The sequence below is a fragment of the Bos indicus x Bos taurus genome, chromosome 12 (genome assembly GCF_003369695.1).
Source record: "Bos indicus x Bos taurus breed Angus x Brahman F1 hybrid chromosome 12, Bos_hybrid_MaternalHap_v2.0, whole genome shotgun sequence".
In the NCBI taxonomy this organism is placed as follows: Eukaryota; Metazoa; Chordata; class Mammalia; order Artiodactyla; family Bovidae; genus Bos; species Bos indicus x Bos taurus.
In genome coordinates, this window is record NC_040087.1 from 28670245 (window position 1) to 28687238 (window position 16994).

The following is a 16994-nucleotide window of genomic DNA, read 5'->3' on the forward strand; positions in this document are numbered from 1 at the left end:
ATTAGTACAGCAGGATTTCCTAATTCACAAATTTCTTAAATATTAAAAATAAAAGTTCCTGATGAAAGGATCTGATATCTTCTGATATCTAGACATCAGCAGACAACTGAGGTATCTGAAGAGGTGAAACACAAGACCACAGCAGAATGTTCAATCCATGTACAGGCCAGAGGCACCAGAACAAACGAAAAAGAGCTCTTTTATAACTACAAACAGACTACAGAACAACCGTAGTCTCTTGGCTCTTGTCAGATCCGGTCTGAAATCCTAAGAGGAGGTTGGGTGAGTGTGTATTTCACTTACAAAAGGCTATGCTTCCTTACAGCCACAATCAGACTCATTAAAACTACTAGAACCCTCTCCGTACTTGGCTTGTTGGTGGCAGGTCAACTGTGTCAATGTTACAGCACAGTGACCTGCTCAGTTAGGGGTTAGCTGGAGAGCTGTGCTGTTGCCAGTCTGTGACATCAGGCAGAGGAGGAGCTGAAAGCCTGAGACGCAAGGCCAAAAAACAAAGGTGTGTCAGCAGGCAGGGCTGCCTGAATCTAGAACCACATTCACGTGTGGTAATGCAGTCGATAGCTAATTGCTCAGGCTTTCCACATCTGTGCCAGCTCACTGTGACTGCTGTCCCACAACCAAGAGTGGCATCCTGGATTCTTTAAACACTTGTACATCAAAACACTCTTCTATGTTACTTCTAGTTTATTTTTTGTTGTTCAGCTGCTAAATTGTGTCCAACTCTTTGTGACTCCATGGACTGTAGCCTACCAGGCTCCTCTGTCCATGGGATTTCCCAGGTAAGAATACTGGAGTGGGTTTCCACTTCCTTCTCCAGGGGAATCTTCCCCACCCAAGGATCAAACCCATGTCTCCTGCATTGGCAGATGGATTTTTTACCACTGAGTCACCAGGGAAGCCCCATAGTTTATTTTTAGTCTTATATTAAAATATAAATCATGTACGGTAGTCTGTACGGATGTGAGAGTTGGACCATAGAGAAGGCTAAGCACCAGAGAATTGATGCTTTCGAACTGTGGTGCTGCAGGAGACTCTTGAGAGTCCCTTGGACAGTGAGGAGATCAAACCAGTCAATCCTAAAGGAAATCAATTCTGAATATTCATTGGAAGGAATGACGCTGAAGCTCCAAAACTTTGGCTACCTGATGCAAAGAGTCAACTCATTGGAAAAGAGTGATGCTGGGAAACACTGAGGGCAGGAGAAGGCAGCAACAGAGGGTGAGATGGTTGGATAGCATCACCAACTCAATGGACGTGAGTTTGAACAAACTCTGGGAGATAGTGAGGGACGGGGAAGCCTGGCGTGCTGCAGTCCATGGGGTTGCAGAGTTGGACACAACTGAGCGACTTCACTTTCACTTTTCACTTTCATGCCTTGGAGAAGGAAATGGCAACCCACTCTAGTGTTCTTGCCTGGAAAATCCCATGGATGGAGGAGCCTGGTGGGCTGCAGTCCATGGGGTCACGAAGAATCAGACATCACTGAGCAACTTCACTTTCACTTTTCACTTTCATGCATCGGAGAAGGAAATGGCAACCCACTCCAGTGTTCTTGCCTGGAGAATCCCAGGGACGGGGGAGCCTGGTGGGCTGCCGTCTATGGGGTTGCACAGAGTCGGACTCGACTGCAGCGACTTAGCAGCAGCAGCAACTGAACAACAGAAATTCCCTGACTTGTGTCTCTTATGTTAGCAAACCAGCTGTGCTTAGTTGCTCAGTCGTGTCCGATTCTTCGGAACCCCATGGACTCTCGCCCGCCAGGCTCCCCTGTCCATAGGGCTTGCCTAGGCAAGAACACTGGTGGGTTGCCATGCCCTCCTCCAGGGGATCTTCTTGACCCAGGGATCGAATCCAGGTCTCCTGCATTGCAGGCAGATTCTTTACCATCTGAGCCACCAGTGAAACGAACAAGTTAGGTCCCATCATGTGATTATTAAGACTCCCTCCCTGCATCCCTCAGTTAGCATCTCTATCACTGTCTGTCACCCCTCACCTAGGCTCCAAGCTCAATACAGGGATACTATTGCCTCCATTAACTGTTTTGTGAGCAGAGGCTACCAAGACTTGAGCAATTCCAAAAATAAAACCTTCCCAATGTCACATGGGTTTTCATCTGAAAAGTGTTTTTAAATACCAGACTGTTACAGGACGGCAAGCTCTGCTCAGTTCTAGGCTCTAATGAAGGACAGGATAAAAGGGGTGTGTTCTCTGAGGTGATGCAGGTCTTTTCCTCTTTCCAGGTATCAGAGAATAAATCACTTGCTTTCTAAGTCTTAGGTGAGTCAGAATTTCTTATTATTATTATTGGCATTGTATGCTGATAGACTGTAGATCTGGATGAAAACTCTGCTCCGTACCTGGTTTCGCTTCACTGCAGCTCCCGGCTAAGACAATGGTGGCTTTAACCTGAGTGGATGCACTGGGATGTGACTTATTCACTCAGAGATGTGGAGAGTTAATGCTTACATTTGTTATGTACACCAGAGGTAAAACTGGGCTTGACTCTAAACATTTCATAAGAGAAAAAACCATGATGAATCACACTTAAGTGACTTTGTTGGAAGCACAGGCTGGTAGCAGAGCTCTGATGAAAAACCAAGTTTCCTGTGTATTGGCCAAATTACAGGAAGGAGGGTGGACAGAACAAGCAGTCTGAGAAGTGTGGTTGAAGATTCTTGAAGGCACACACTTCTGGTTATTACATACATATGTTCTGAGGACATAAGGTACAGCAGGGTGACTATAGCTGACAATACCGAGTCGAAAGTTGCAAAGAGAGTAAATCTCAAGAATTCTCAGGCTTCCCTGGTGACTCAGTAGTAAAGAATCTGACTGGCAATGCAGGAGACATGGGTTCTATCTCTGGTCCACGAAGATCACACATGCCTTGGGGCAACTAAGCCTATGCACCACAACGACTGAGCCTGTGCTCTAGAGCCCGGGAACCACAACTCCTGAAGCCCAGGGCTGTGCTCTGCAACAAGAGAAGCCACTCCAGTGAGACTAGAGAGAGCCTGTGCTCTAGAGCCCGGGAACCACAACTCCTGAAGCCCAGGGCTGTGCTCTGCAACAAGAGAAGCCACTCCAGTGAGACTAGAGAGAGCCTGTGCTCTAGAGCCCGGGAACCACAACTCCTGAAGCCCAGGGCTGTGCTCTGCAACAAGAGAAGCCACTCCAGTGAGACTAGAGAGAGCCTGTGCTCTAGAGCCCGGGAACCACAACTCCTGAAGCCCAGGGCCTGTGCTCTGCAACAAGAGAAGCCACTCCAGTGAGACTAGAGAGTAGTCCCTGCTCTTCCCAACTAAAGAAAAGCCCATGCAGCAACAAAGACCCACCACAGAGAGAAATAACTAATTTCCAAAAGTTCCTTTAAAATAGGATTACATTAAAAACTTCTCATCACACACACACACACACACACACAAACTGTAACCATGTAAGGAATGGATGTTGACTAAACTTATTGTGGTGATCATTTTATAAGATATATATGACATTGGCATGCTGTACATCTGAAACCAATACAATGTTACGTACCAATTTTATCTCAATAAAACAGGAAACATCAGTTTGATTAGATGACTAATAAAATTAGATTATTTTTCCTTCTGAGGTTTTCAACACATTTAAATACATGAGTGAGAGAAAGGAAAGTTCTTGAAATTTTCCGAACGTGTTTTACTTAGCTGAGTAATCCAGCCTTTTACTTTTTGGGCCGTTGGCTTCCCAACACTACAGTGTTCCTACTTGTCTCCCAGATCCCTACGCTCAAGACGCTGTGAAATTTCCTCTTGGAAAGCCTTGGAAAACCATTCTACGTAGATCCACTTCAAATCCCTGGTTTCACTTCCTAAGTCCTCACAAGGTACACCCACATAAACCTCAAGTATTGATATTTTGCTGGCTCTAAGGTGAGAGAGCAGGGGTGTTGCCTTGTCATGTAAACTTCTGTTAGTTTGCCTCGTCACCTCTCAGAGCTTAAGTCCCTAAAGAATCCACACCAGTTCTGCCCAAACCAGCTTTGGCTATGCCTTTCTCATCGCGAAGGTGGAATTCAGAACAACCACCTGAAAAATAACAGGGCATGGCCACAGCAGGCAGCCAGCCACTCTGCTCAAGCCTCGACTCCTCCTGAACAGCACAGAGAGGAAGCCCCAGGATGACCGCCAGAGAAACACACTAGGGGATTTACTTAGTTGATACCAGTTTCTAGGTGACCATGAGAATCATGGTGATGGTGACAACGCAGCATCTGGCAGGTGCTAGGAATTAGGTCAGAGCTCCACCTATTACCCTGACTTCTCTCATCCACTCACGAGCTGCTGCTGCTGCTGCTGCTAAGTCGCTTCAGTCGTGTCCGACTCCATGCGACCCCATAGACGGCAGCCCACCAGGCTCCCCCGTCCTTGGGATTCTCCAGACAAGAACACTGGAGTGGGTTGCCATTTCCTTCTCCAATGCATGAAAATGAAAAGTGAAGTGAAGTTGCTCAGTCGTGTCCGACTCTTCACGACCCCATGGACTGCAGCCCACCAGGCTCCTCCGTCCATGGGATTTTCCAGGCAAGAGTACTGGAGTGGGGTGCCATTGCCTTCTCCCACCCACGAGCTAGGCTCTTGCAAATGAGGAAAAAAGGAGAGGGACTGACTGGCCTTCCAACACTAGAGAGGTGGAATCAGGATTCAAATTCAGATCAGCCTGGATGAAAAGCTGCTTTGTTTTCAGCTTTATCTCTTCTCGCCTATTAAATCTCCAAAGTCAAGATTATGGGAGCTAATGAATTCTGAAAGGCTGGAGAGTCTTGATTTTTTGGAAAAGAGTTTTTTGAGAAGGTAATTGCCTGTGACTCCTAGTGGTAGATGCTATATAAATGGAGAGACGCAGAGATAATGAAAGCGTATACTCTGAGGCTTAGTCTGACCGCTAAGAGTCAACCTGACGCTCCTCTCCACACACTGCTTGGGTGAAGTGGGAGCAGCAACCATATAAGAGAATAATGAGGTGTCCTTGGATGGCCCAAGGCTGAAGGCTAAGAATTAACATCTACTCAGCAGACTGTAGGGCTTTCATCTGCTGAGCGGTACAAAGGACAGAACAAAATCCATTATTATCAGTTCAGAGGTTGGCAAGATGACCCTGAGAAACATACAGGATCCTACATTCTTTTTGAGCTACCATATTAATATTTTTTCATCCATTCATCTATCCATTCCTTTTATTCATATACTTATTCATTAAAAAAAAAAAACACTTACTGTCTACTATGTATAAAGGAGACTTTCTAGACATGGAGATATATGTGTATTTGTATGTGTGCATGTGTACATAAGACACAGTAATGCCTGTAAGGAACATAAAGGATAGTAAAGTGCATCTTTTTTCCTTTCTTTCTTTTTTTTGGCCACTCCCTATGGCTTGTGAGATCTTAGTTCCCTGACCAGGGATTGAATCTGGACCCTCAGCAGTGAAAGCAGTCCTAACTGCTGGTCCTCCAGTGAATTCCTAAATTCTTCAACTTAAAAAAGAATTCCTGTATCCTTCACCCCTACTCATCATAAAAATATACATTTTATATCAAGGTCTGGTAGATATACACACAACTGAAAGTTTCATAAAATAACATGTACCCTTAAAACCTATAATGTCCTGACATTTTTCTATTCTATTCTATTTCTATTCTAATCTATTCTAATACTCTTATTTAATGAAGCCAGTTTGCTTGAGATAATGATATGGTGGTTCAGAGATTTACAGGTACATATATCCACATCTGTATAATTGTGTGGAGTCAGGGAAGAAATCAAATAACCTTTCCAGATGATGAGGTATTTGAGTTGGGCCTTGAAAGATGAAGGCAGGATGAAGAGCTAAGGGTATTCCAGGAAGAGGGGCCAGTGGGCTACACACATGCTGACAGGCAAGCACATCCTTTCTATCCCCCATCCACGCTAGACCACTCACTCCTGAAGGTGTCATTGACTTTTAGCATCTGTCCTCTGGTCCTCCATCATCCTCACCTGAAAACCTGCTCTCCTTTGACTCCACCTATACAAATCATCAGTTCAGTTGCTCAGTTCAGTTCAGTTCAGTCACTCAGTCGTGTCCGACTCTTTGCAACCCCATGAATCACAGCACGCCAGGCCTCCCTGTCCATCACCAACTCCCGGAGTTCACTCAGACTCACGTCCATCGAGTCAGTGATGCCATCCAGCCATCTCATCCTCTGTCGTCCCCTTCTCCTCCTGCTCCCAATCCCTCCCAGCATCAGAGTCTTTTCCAATGAGTCATCTCTTCGCATGAGGTGGCCAAAGTATTGGAGTTTCAGCTTTAGCATCATTCCTTCCAAAGAAATCCCAGGGCCGATCTCCTTCTGGTTGGATCTCCTTGCAGTCCAAGGGACTCTCAAGAGTCTTCTCCAACACCACAGTTCAAAAGCATCAATTCTTCAGTGCTCAGCCTTCTTCACAGTCCAACTCTCACATCCATACATGACCACAGGAAAAATCATAGCCTTGACTAGACGAACATTTGTTGGCAAAGTAATGTCTCTGCTTTTGAATATGCTATCTAGGTTGGTCATAACTTCCCTTCCAAGGAGTAAGCGTCTTTTAATTTCATGGCTGCAGTCGCCATCTGCAGTGATTTTGGCACCCCCAAAAATAAAGTCTGACACTGTTTCCACTGTTTCCCCATATATTTCCCATGAAGTGATGGGACCAGATGCCATGAGCTTCGTTTTCTGAATGTTGAGCTTTAAGCCTGTCCAACTCTTTGTGACCCCATGGACTGCAGCACATCAGGCCTGTCCATTACCAACTCCCGGAGTTTACTCAAACCCATGTCCATCAAGTTGGTGATGCCATCCAACCATCTCATCCTCTGTCGTTCCTGTCTCCTCCTGCCTTCAATCTTTCCCAGAATCAGGGTCTTTTCCAATGAGTCAGTTCTTCCCATCAGGTGGCCAAAGGATTGGGGTTTCAGCTTTAGCATCAGTCCTTCCAATGAATATTCAGGACTGATTTCCTTTAGGATGGACTGGTTGGATCTCCTTGCAGTCCAAGGGACTCTCAAGGGTCTTCTCCAACACCACAGTTCAAGAGCTTCAATTCTTTGGCACTCAGCTTTCTTTATAGTCCAACTCTTACATCCATACATGACTATTGAGAAAAACCATAGCTTTGACTAGACAGTCCCCTCACTCTTCCTTTTATTCATCTTGGGGTCACCCCATCTTGCCATGGGAATGTTTGCTTGTATAGGAACCTCACAATGCAAAGACCCACCCTGTCCTTATCTGCATGAAAGGCAAATCAAGAATTCTGTAGAGGGCCCTGGCAGGATAATAGACCAAGATAATGCAAAAGTTCACAGGCTATAAACACTTGAAAATGGTGAGTGGAATGTAGGACTTTTTAAAGTGAAGAAATGAGTCCACAAGAAAGGAAAAGGGAAATGAAAAGCAGAAAGATAGGAGGTGATACAGTGGATGCACAGGGGGAGGACCACTGGTCTCCTTATGCCGGAGGCTTTTTGTTGTTGTCCATTTGGGGACCGGAAACAAAGCTGTGAACCTTGAGAGGTGGGGCACTAGAGATAAGATGCCCACATAACGTGTGGTCCTCAACAGTGGGCTAGGGACAAATCTATGTACTGGCACAAGAAGATGAAAAGATATTCCAATGGTCCCTGCCTCAGTTCTAGGTAAGTACAACAAAATCCTCCCTAAGAATTTTAAACCACAGTCTTAAAAGAGTTTGGAGCTTATATTTGTATCACCTTCCAGGTGCAGAAATTCCCAAACCAAGAAATTAATATAATATTTGGCCCAAGACAGTGAAGATTCTGGGGCTAACCTAAGAGAGGACACAAACAAAAATGTATGTTTAAGGTGATCAAAGACACAACACACAAATTCCCAAACCAAGAAATTAATATAATATTTGGCCCAAGACAGTGAAGATTCTGGGGCTAACCTAAGAGAGGACACAAACAAAAATGTATGTTTAAGGTGATCAAAGACACAACAGAAGTTCTAAACATAAGGTACCCCTCAAATTTAAAAAATCCTCACCTAAATAGATTTTAAAACATACTTCTAGAAATAAAACATTATATCACCAAAGTTATAACTCTCATTGGACACGTTATACAACAGATTAGACACTGCCCAAGAGTTGTCATGGTTTAGCTGCTAAGCCATGTCTGACTCTTTGGTGACCCTATGGACTATAGCCCATCAGGCTCCTCTGTCCATGAAATTTCTCAAGCAAGAATATTGGAGTGGATTACTATTTCCTTCTCCAGAGTATCTTCTCGACCCAGGGATTGAACCTGTGTCTCCTGCATTGAAACGTGGATTCTTTACCACTGAGCCACCAGGGAAGTCCTATAGCCCGAGAGAGGATTAATAAATTGAAGATTAGACCTGAGGAATTGACTCAGAATACAGCAGCAAGATAGAGGGGTAGAAATAAGAAAGGTAAAAAGACAGGTAATAGAGCAATGTGTATCTAATATGAATGCCAGAAAAAAAGAGGAAAAGTGGAGAAGTGGTAATCTTCAAATAATTAATGGCTAAGAATTTTCCAAAACTGATGAAAAACACGAGCCTTCAATTTAAGAAGCATAAGAGTCTCAAACAGGAAAATAGAAATAAATCCACATCTCAACACAGAGTGTGGTGAAGCTGCAGAAAGCTATAGACAAAGCAAAAAAAACACAAAAACATAAAAGCAGACAGAGAAAAAAGTAAATAATCCACAAACAAATAGCAAATCAACCAGACTGTTCAACAGCAGTGCTAGAGGCAACATGGTGAAACTTATTGGCAAAAGTCTGGAAGGAGGATAAATGTGAAACTAGAATTCTATTCTCAGCTGAAATATCACTGCTCATTCAGGGGAAAATCCAAGCATCCGAGATAAACTAAACCAAGTGGTTTACCCGCCACTGATTATACCTTAAAGAACTACAAAAAGATACTTTGGGAAAAATAAATTTGAAACCAGAGGAAAGGAGCAGGAGGCAAGAGGGACAGCAGCTGCTACTTGCTGTTTTCTGTACTTTCTCTGTTTTGAGATAAAAGTATAAAAAATTACAGATGACCCAATTGACCTTGTTTAAAACACTGCTTGGGAAAAGTGAAATAATAGTAAGACCAGCCAGGAGCAAATGCTATCAAATGACCTCATAAAGCAACAGAAATTGAGTAAAATTATTGACTTATCCATAAATATTAATGAATATGACCTGAGCATCTTTTAGGTATGAAGAACAATATTGCTAAACTGGTGAAACATCTTTAACAAGAAAAAAAATCTAATATTTTATCTTCATGGAACATCTTTGTTTCCTGTCCTTTCCCCCCCATTTAAGTTAGCTATCTGGACATCAGTAATTCATAAGTACAATTTTAATTTAACATTGTAAATAACTGATCTCATGCAGCCTAACTGATGTGGAATTCTGAAGGTTTCAGTCTTTTAAAAAGAAAACAAATACAGATTCCTGAGTAGCCCCATAAACAATAAATCAATACTTCCAAATTTTTAAAAATTACCTTTGCTACTCCCATACAAGTTTTAATTATATTAGAGATAAGACAATACAACTTTGTGATATGATACAAATCCACATGAATCCAAACTTTAAAGGATCCAACATCTTTCTAAATCAAGTCAACTTCTGTAAGAGAAATACTAGGGGACATTTATTCAGAATTGACTTTAACCATATTACACATATATCAAAAATAACACCTCTTCTTACTAGGGCTCTAGAACAAAATGCCAAACACACATTTAAATTAGACTCAGGTAACAAACCACAGCATCTACTCACATTTATTGTCCAATAAGTAAACAAATTCAAGGGCAAAAATTACTAAGCACTTTTCAACAGACAAGAGAAGGAAATGGCACAGAAGCTTATACCTCTGCCAAAAAATACAAGAGGATTAGTCTCATTTTATAAAAAGCAACAATACTGAACATTGATTGAATACATTTCTTTAGCTAAAAACACAATGTCCATCTACTTGGCCATCAGCATCTAGTAAACTCTCTCACCCTGGGCACACAGTGAAGATTTGCTGATGAAGACAGCTTACACTTTTTTTCATTTTTCTTGTTTGGGGCCCTTTAAATTGTCTCAGAGAAAGGAACAGAAATGTCTACCTCTAATTAAAAGCACGCTGTGGAACATGTTCGTTTCTCAGACATAATGTTTACTCCAAGAAGAAAAATGTTATGCAAACACATTCCAAACGAAGTAAACTAAAGACGAAGAAGTTAAACCCAATCTAATTCACTTCCTGAATCCTTAAACAACAGCACCTAAACTATTATTTTAGAAACAGGGATGTTCACAATCCAGCCTTCTAAGTACCTCTATTCACCTCACGCTAAGTCGTTTCAGTCATGTTTGGCTCTTTGTGACCCCATGGACTGTACCCGCCAGCCTTCCCTGGCCATGAGATTCTTCAAGCAAGAATACTGGAGTGGGTTGCCATTTCCTCCTCCATGGGATCTTTCCAAACCAGGAATCGAACCCATGTCTCTTATGTCTCCTGCATTGGCAGGCAGGTTCTTTACCACTAGCGCCACTTGGGAAGGTGTAACTTACTAGTTTCCTGGAAAAAATCTACCATGATACACAATTTCAGAGAGCCCTGATGTGTTTTGGCACGTTTCCTCTGTCAATGAGTGAAAGGATTCTTCCTTGTGCCTTTCCTCTTTCTTCTTCTTAAACTCTCCCAGGATCTTTGGAGCCCAGGTAGCTCCCTACCCTCCATCTTGGGGAGGTGGCCTGGCTCCCCCCACACCTCCCAAGGAGCTCAGAGGCTTCCAGGGATCAGCACTGTTTTGAGCAATGGGAATGAAGGTACGTGATTCTTTGGACCCCATTTACAGGAAAGCCCTCTGTTGCTTTCAGTAATACTTTACTTAAGTCTCTTAAGTAAAGATACCATAGAAAGTATCTTCCTATGAAGATGCCCACGCAAAGACTGGCAGAGTGTAGAATGGTTCTGAGGTAGGCTCTGGAGAGACCCAGCTTGAATTCAAATAAAAAGTGTGTGACCTTGGATGATCACTTTTGCCTCTCTGTGCCAGCTTTCCCCATCTGTAAACAGGTACACAAATACTCTCTACCTAGGGTCATTGTGAAGATTAAAGGATATATAATACATTAAGCACGGTGCTTGGCACACAGTTAAGCACTCCAGAAATATTAGCTATTATTAGTAGTAAAAGCACTAGAAACACAAACACATGGGTGAATGGGGAAAAGCTAGAGTACTAAGGTTTATTATAAATGATTTAAACTGTAAAGCCAAGAAAACATTTTCCTTAATAGGAAGTTAGAATTCATTGATCTAATAAAAACGTTTAAAGGCAAAGTTTGTAACTTTTGGGTTACAAATATTCAAAGCATTTAAATATCCTTGAATTTTGATTTTCAAATGTTAAATTGTGATTCTTATAAAGGTTATTATTATTATTGGTAAGAGTTTTTGTGTTTTTTTTGGCTGCCTCACATGGCATGTATGATCTAAGTTTCCTGACCAGGGATTGAACCCACACTCCCTGCATTGGAAGCTCAGAGTCTTCACCACTGGACTGCCAGGGAAGTCCCTCATGAAGATCATTTTGAAAAGATGATGCTGAGTATCATAAGTTTTTTAAGAGACTTAGGCTATGGGCTCCTACAGTCCATAGGGTTGCAAAGAGTTGGACATAAGTGAAGTGGCTGAGCACGCACAGGCTATGGGCTCAATATTATATTTAATTATTTTAAATATGATGCCTTCAAGCCAACCTCAGACCTCTTCTCCTGTCCCAATCTTTTCACAGGAGGTACAAAGCCAAGCTTCACAGAAAGAGCGGCGTCATTCTGAATTCCTTTCCTTTCTCTTATTGTGAGTGGCCCGCCAAGGTCAGGAGACAAGTAATCTGAATATTCCAATTGGACTTTTTTCCTTTCCACTATCCTTTTGAGATTTAGCACTCTGTCTTTAGAGCTCTTGTTAAAGTAATTAACATAAGCCTGAAGCACAAGCCTTATTTTGCAGCAGAATCATTTGCAAAGAAGATACGGACTACTGACTTGAAGGGCATTAATCAATTTAATCAACAATTTCCTGTCTTCCAATTTTCAGGTAACAGAATGGTACTTATGAACGAATCAAAAAACTTCCTTGGATAATATGTCACAGAGACCATCTGTCTATTTGTTCTCAGACTAGGAGCTCTGACAACCCCTTGAAGGATGATGATTTTTTTTTTTTTTTGTCTTTTAAAGATAGGACAAAAGATTTTGACTAAAGTACACAGACACAGCAGAGACTATGAACACAATTTTTCTACAATTTTAATACTTCTTAATGTCAAATTAAGCTTATCTGTCCTAAACCCAGTGGTGAAGTACGCTGCTGAATTCTATCTCCTAATTATTTTAAGGTCCTTGAGCCTCAATTATCTTAAATCAGGAAACGTAAATATTATCTTTTAAAACTATGGATGGAGGTTTATGACATTGTACAGCAGGCAGATATCAAGACCATCCCCAAGGAAAAGAAATGCAAAAAGGCAAAATGGTTGTCTGACAAGGCCTTACAAATAGCTATGAATAGAAGAGAAGCGAAAGGCAAAGGAGAAAAGGAAAGATACCCATTTGAATGCAGAGTTCCAAAGAATAGCAAGGAGAGATAAGAAAGCCTTCCTTAGTGATCAATGCAAAGAAATAGAGGAAAAAAATAGAATGGGAAAGTCTAGAGATCTCTTCAAGAAAATTAGAGATACCAAGGGAATATTTCATACAAAGATGGGCACAAGAAATGGTATGGACCTAACAGAAATAGAAGATATTAAGAAGAGGTGGCAAGAATAAGCAGAAGAACTGTACAAAAAAGATCTTCACGACCCAGATAATCACGATGGTGTGATCACTAACCTAGAGCCAGACATCCTGGAATATGAAGTCAAGCGGGCCTTATAAAGCATCACTACGAACAAAGCTAGTGGAGGTGATGGAATTCCAGTTGGAGCTATTTCAAATCCTAAAAGATGATGCTGTGCAAGTGCTGCACTTAACATGCCAGCAAATTTGGCAAACTCAGCAGTGGCCAACTGGACTAGAAAAGGTCAGTTTTCATTCCAATCCCAAAGAAAGGCAATGCCAAAGAATGCTCAGACTAACTCACAATTGCACTGATCTCACACGCTAGTAAAGTAATGCTCAAAATTGTCCAAGCCAGGCTTCAACAGTACATGAACCATGAACTTCCAGATGTTAGAGATGGATTTAGAAAAGGCGAGGAACCAGAGATCAAATTGCCAGCATCCACCGGATCATCAAAAAAGCAAGAGAGTTCCGCTTTATTGACTATGCCAAAGCCTTTGACTGTGTGGACCACAACAAACTCTGGAAAATTCTTAAAGAAATGGGGATACCAGACCATCTGGCCTGCCTCTTGAGAAGTCTGTATGCAGGTCAGGAAGCAACAGTTAAAACTGGACATGAAACAACAGACTGATTCCAAATTGGGAAAGGAGTACATCAGGGCTATATATTGTCACCCTGCTTATTTAACTTATATGCAGAGTATATCATGAGAAATGCTGGGCTGTATGAAGCACAAGCTAGAATCAGGATTTCCAGGAGAAATATCAATAACCTCAGATATGCAGATGACACCACCCTTATGGAAGAAAGCAAAGAGAAACTAAAGAGCCTCCTGATGAAAGTGAAAGAGGAGAGTGAAAAAGTGGGCTTAAAGCTCAACATTCAAAAACCTAAGATCATGGCATCTGGTCCCATCTATCTAGCAAATAAATGGGGAAACAGTGGAAACAGTGACAGACTTTATTTTGGGGGGCTCCAAAGTCACTGCAGATAGTGACTGCAGCCATGAAAGTAAGACTCTTGCTCCTTGGAAGAAAAGTTATGACCAACCTAGACAACATATTAAAAAGCAGAGACATTACTTTGTCAACAAAGGTCCATCTAGTCAAAGCTATGGTTTTTCCAATAGTCATGTATGAATATGAGAGTTGGACTATAAAGAAAGCTGAGCGCTGAAGAATTGATGCTTTTGAACTGTGGTGTTGAAGAAGACTCTTGAGAGTCCCTTGGACTGCAAGGAGATCCAACCAGTCCATCCTAAAGGAGATCAGCCCTGAATATTCATTGGAAGGACTGATGCTGAAGCCGAAACTCTAATACTTTGGCCATCTGATGTGAAGAACTGACTCACTGGAAAAGACCCTGATGCTGGGAAAGATTGAATGCAGGAGGAGAAGGGGATGACAGAGGATGAGATGGTTGGATGGCATCACTGACACAATGGACATGAGCTTGAGCAAACTCTGGGAGTTGGCAATGGACAGAGAGGCCTGGTATGCTGTAGTCCATAGGGTCGCAAATAGTCGGATATGACTTACCAACTGAACTGAAGTGAACTGACTGAAAAATTACCTATGGTATCAAAAAGGACTTCCCAGGTGGCAGTGGTTAAAGAATCCATCTACTTGTCCATCAGCAGATGAATGGATAAGAAAGCGATGGTACATATACACAATGGAGTATTACTCAGCCATTAAAAAGAATACATTTGAATCAGTTCTAATGAGGTGGATGAAACTGGAGCCTATTATACAGAGTGAAGTAAGCCAGAAGGAAAAACACCAATACAGTATTCTAACGCATATATATGGAATTTAGAAAGATGGAAACAATAACCCTGTATACGAGACAGCAAAAGAGACACTGATGTATAGAACAGTCTTATGGACTCTGTGGGAGAGGGAGAGGGTGGGAAGATTTGGGAGAATGGCATTGAAACATGTGAAACGTCATGTATGAAACGAGATGCCAGTCTAGGTTCAATGCACGATGCTGGATGCTTGGGGCTGGTGCACTGGGACGACCCAGAGGGATGGTGTGGGGAAGGAGGAGGGAGGAATAATAAAAGACAAAAAAAAAAAAAGAATATAATGAGTCTAGGTTCTCATTTCCTGCTGATAGGAGTGTCTATTGTTTACTGTTTTTTAAAAGTAATGTGATCCTTAAAAACACATCTATCCTTTTTACAGTCTGTTTAATAAGTCGTGCTGGGAAAACTGGAGAGATATCTGCAAAAGAATGAAACTAGAACACTTCCTAGCACCATACACAAAAATAAACTCCAAATGGACTAAAGACTTAAATGTAAGGCCAGAAACTATAAAGCTCTTAGAGGAAAACGTAGGCAGTGCACTCTTTGACATCAAGTCACAGCAAGATCCTCTTTCACCCACCTCCTAGAGCAATGGAAATAAAAACAAAAATAATGGAATGGAAATAAAAACAAAAATAAATGGGAACTAATTAAACTTAAAAGCTTTTGCACAGCAAAGGAAACAATACACTAGATTAAAAGACAACCCTCAGAATGGGAGAAAATAATTGCAAATGAAACAACTGACAAAGGATTAATCTCCAAAACATATAAGCAGTTCATACAGCTCAATAAAAAAAAAAAAGAATCCATCTACTGATACAGGAGACACAGGTTCGATCCCCGGGTCAGGAAGAACCCCTGGCAGAGGAAATGGTAACCCGCTCCAACATTCTTGCCTGAAAAATCCCATGGACCAGAGGAACCTGGTGGGTTACAGTCCATGGGGTTGCAAAGAGTCAAATATGACTGAGTACACACACACACACACACACACACGATGTCAAAAAACATCCATCCTTCATCCCTTCTTAGAGCTGTAAAATCTATATTCGACATCAAGAAGGACTGAAAAGGACACAAGTCTTCTGTGTGTACTCACCAGGGGTTCTGCCATAATGATGCGAATCTTGCGCTCAGCCTGAGTGGTGAAGTTGACAAATAAACTCTTGAGGACATACTCTCCAGGTTTGCTGTCTGGGTCCACACTGATGGGTAACATGGTTGGGGGCCCTTTCTCCTTCTGTGTGCCAGACACAGGTGGAACTGGAGGCTTGATATAACCGTTGCCAACTGGAGAAGCTGAAAAATAGAATGGATATTCTGATCGGCTGAAAATAAATCATCGATATTCAGATTGGCAGTGTTAAGCCATAAATATAAAGATATGAATCACATGAAGAACGCTGTATGCAGTATTATAACCTGGCCTTACAGTGTCACAATTTAACTATTTTGATTACACACGTGTGCATTATGTCATATTTGAATACATCAAAATACTACTGGTTACTGTACTCAGGTAAATAGTGTTGCAAGTACATAATACAGCTGATAAATCCTAAAACATTTAGGATGTTTTTAGCTTCTTTTTTGTATTCCAGAAAAATGGTCTAAGGAAACACACAGTGGAAAACAAGTGATTTTCTTAACCTGGTTTTCCTAATGACCAGGAGCTGTCTTCTGTGCTTCATGCTAATAACAGAAAAGACGCTGAGGTCATCCCTTCTGGAAGTTTCCAAGAGTCAATTTTCAGAAGCCCCGCTAGCTCTTGTTCCCAAAGGGGTTGTCCCTCTTGAAAGACAAAAGGCTCAGGAGTGCCCCCTCTATGCCATCCAAGGTGTGGCTTCTCCCTCTCACCATCCTTTGGTTCAAGTTGGGATGTCCCTCCTCATCCCTTTTAAAATTCACAGATTACCTGCTTGGCTGAGATTTTGAACAGAGGCCCATTATCAGAGTTGCCAGTGAGTGGCCTCCTTAAGGATGCAACAGCTGGACCACTGTTTTAATTAGTCTAAGAAAAAAATCTATTCACAAATGAAAATTTTATGCCTCTCCACTTTTAAGTGGGGCTTCCCAGGTGTCACTAATGGTAAAGAACCCTCCTGCCAATGCAGGGCACAAGATACAAAGGTTCGATCGCCGGGTTGGGAGGATCTCCCTGGAGTAGGAAATGGCAACGCACTCCAGTATGCTTGCCTGGAAAATCCCATGGACAGAAGGGCCCGGTGGGCTTTGGTTCACAGGGTCAGAAAGA

The 16994-nt window shown here is 42.1% G+C and overlaps 1 protein-coding gene across 8 annotated transcripts in view; it reads right to left on the bottom strand.

The window, feature by feature from the left end:
- Positions 1–16994, bottom strand: part of FRY (FRY microtubule binding protein) — a 329597-nt gene that overhangs the window by 184082 nt on the left and 128521 nt on the right. For all 8 annotated transcript variants that reach the window (XM_027557464.1, XM_027557466.1, XM_027557463.1 and 5 more), the window contains one exon: positions 15840–16039. In XM_027557464.1, coding sequence (XP_027413265.1) covers positions 15840–16039 — 200 coding nt within the window. The remainder of the gene's footprint in view (positions 1–15839; positions 16040–16994) is intronic.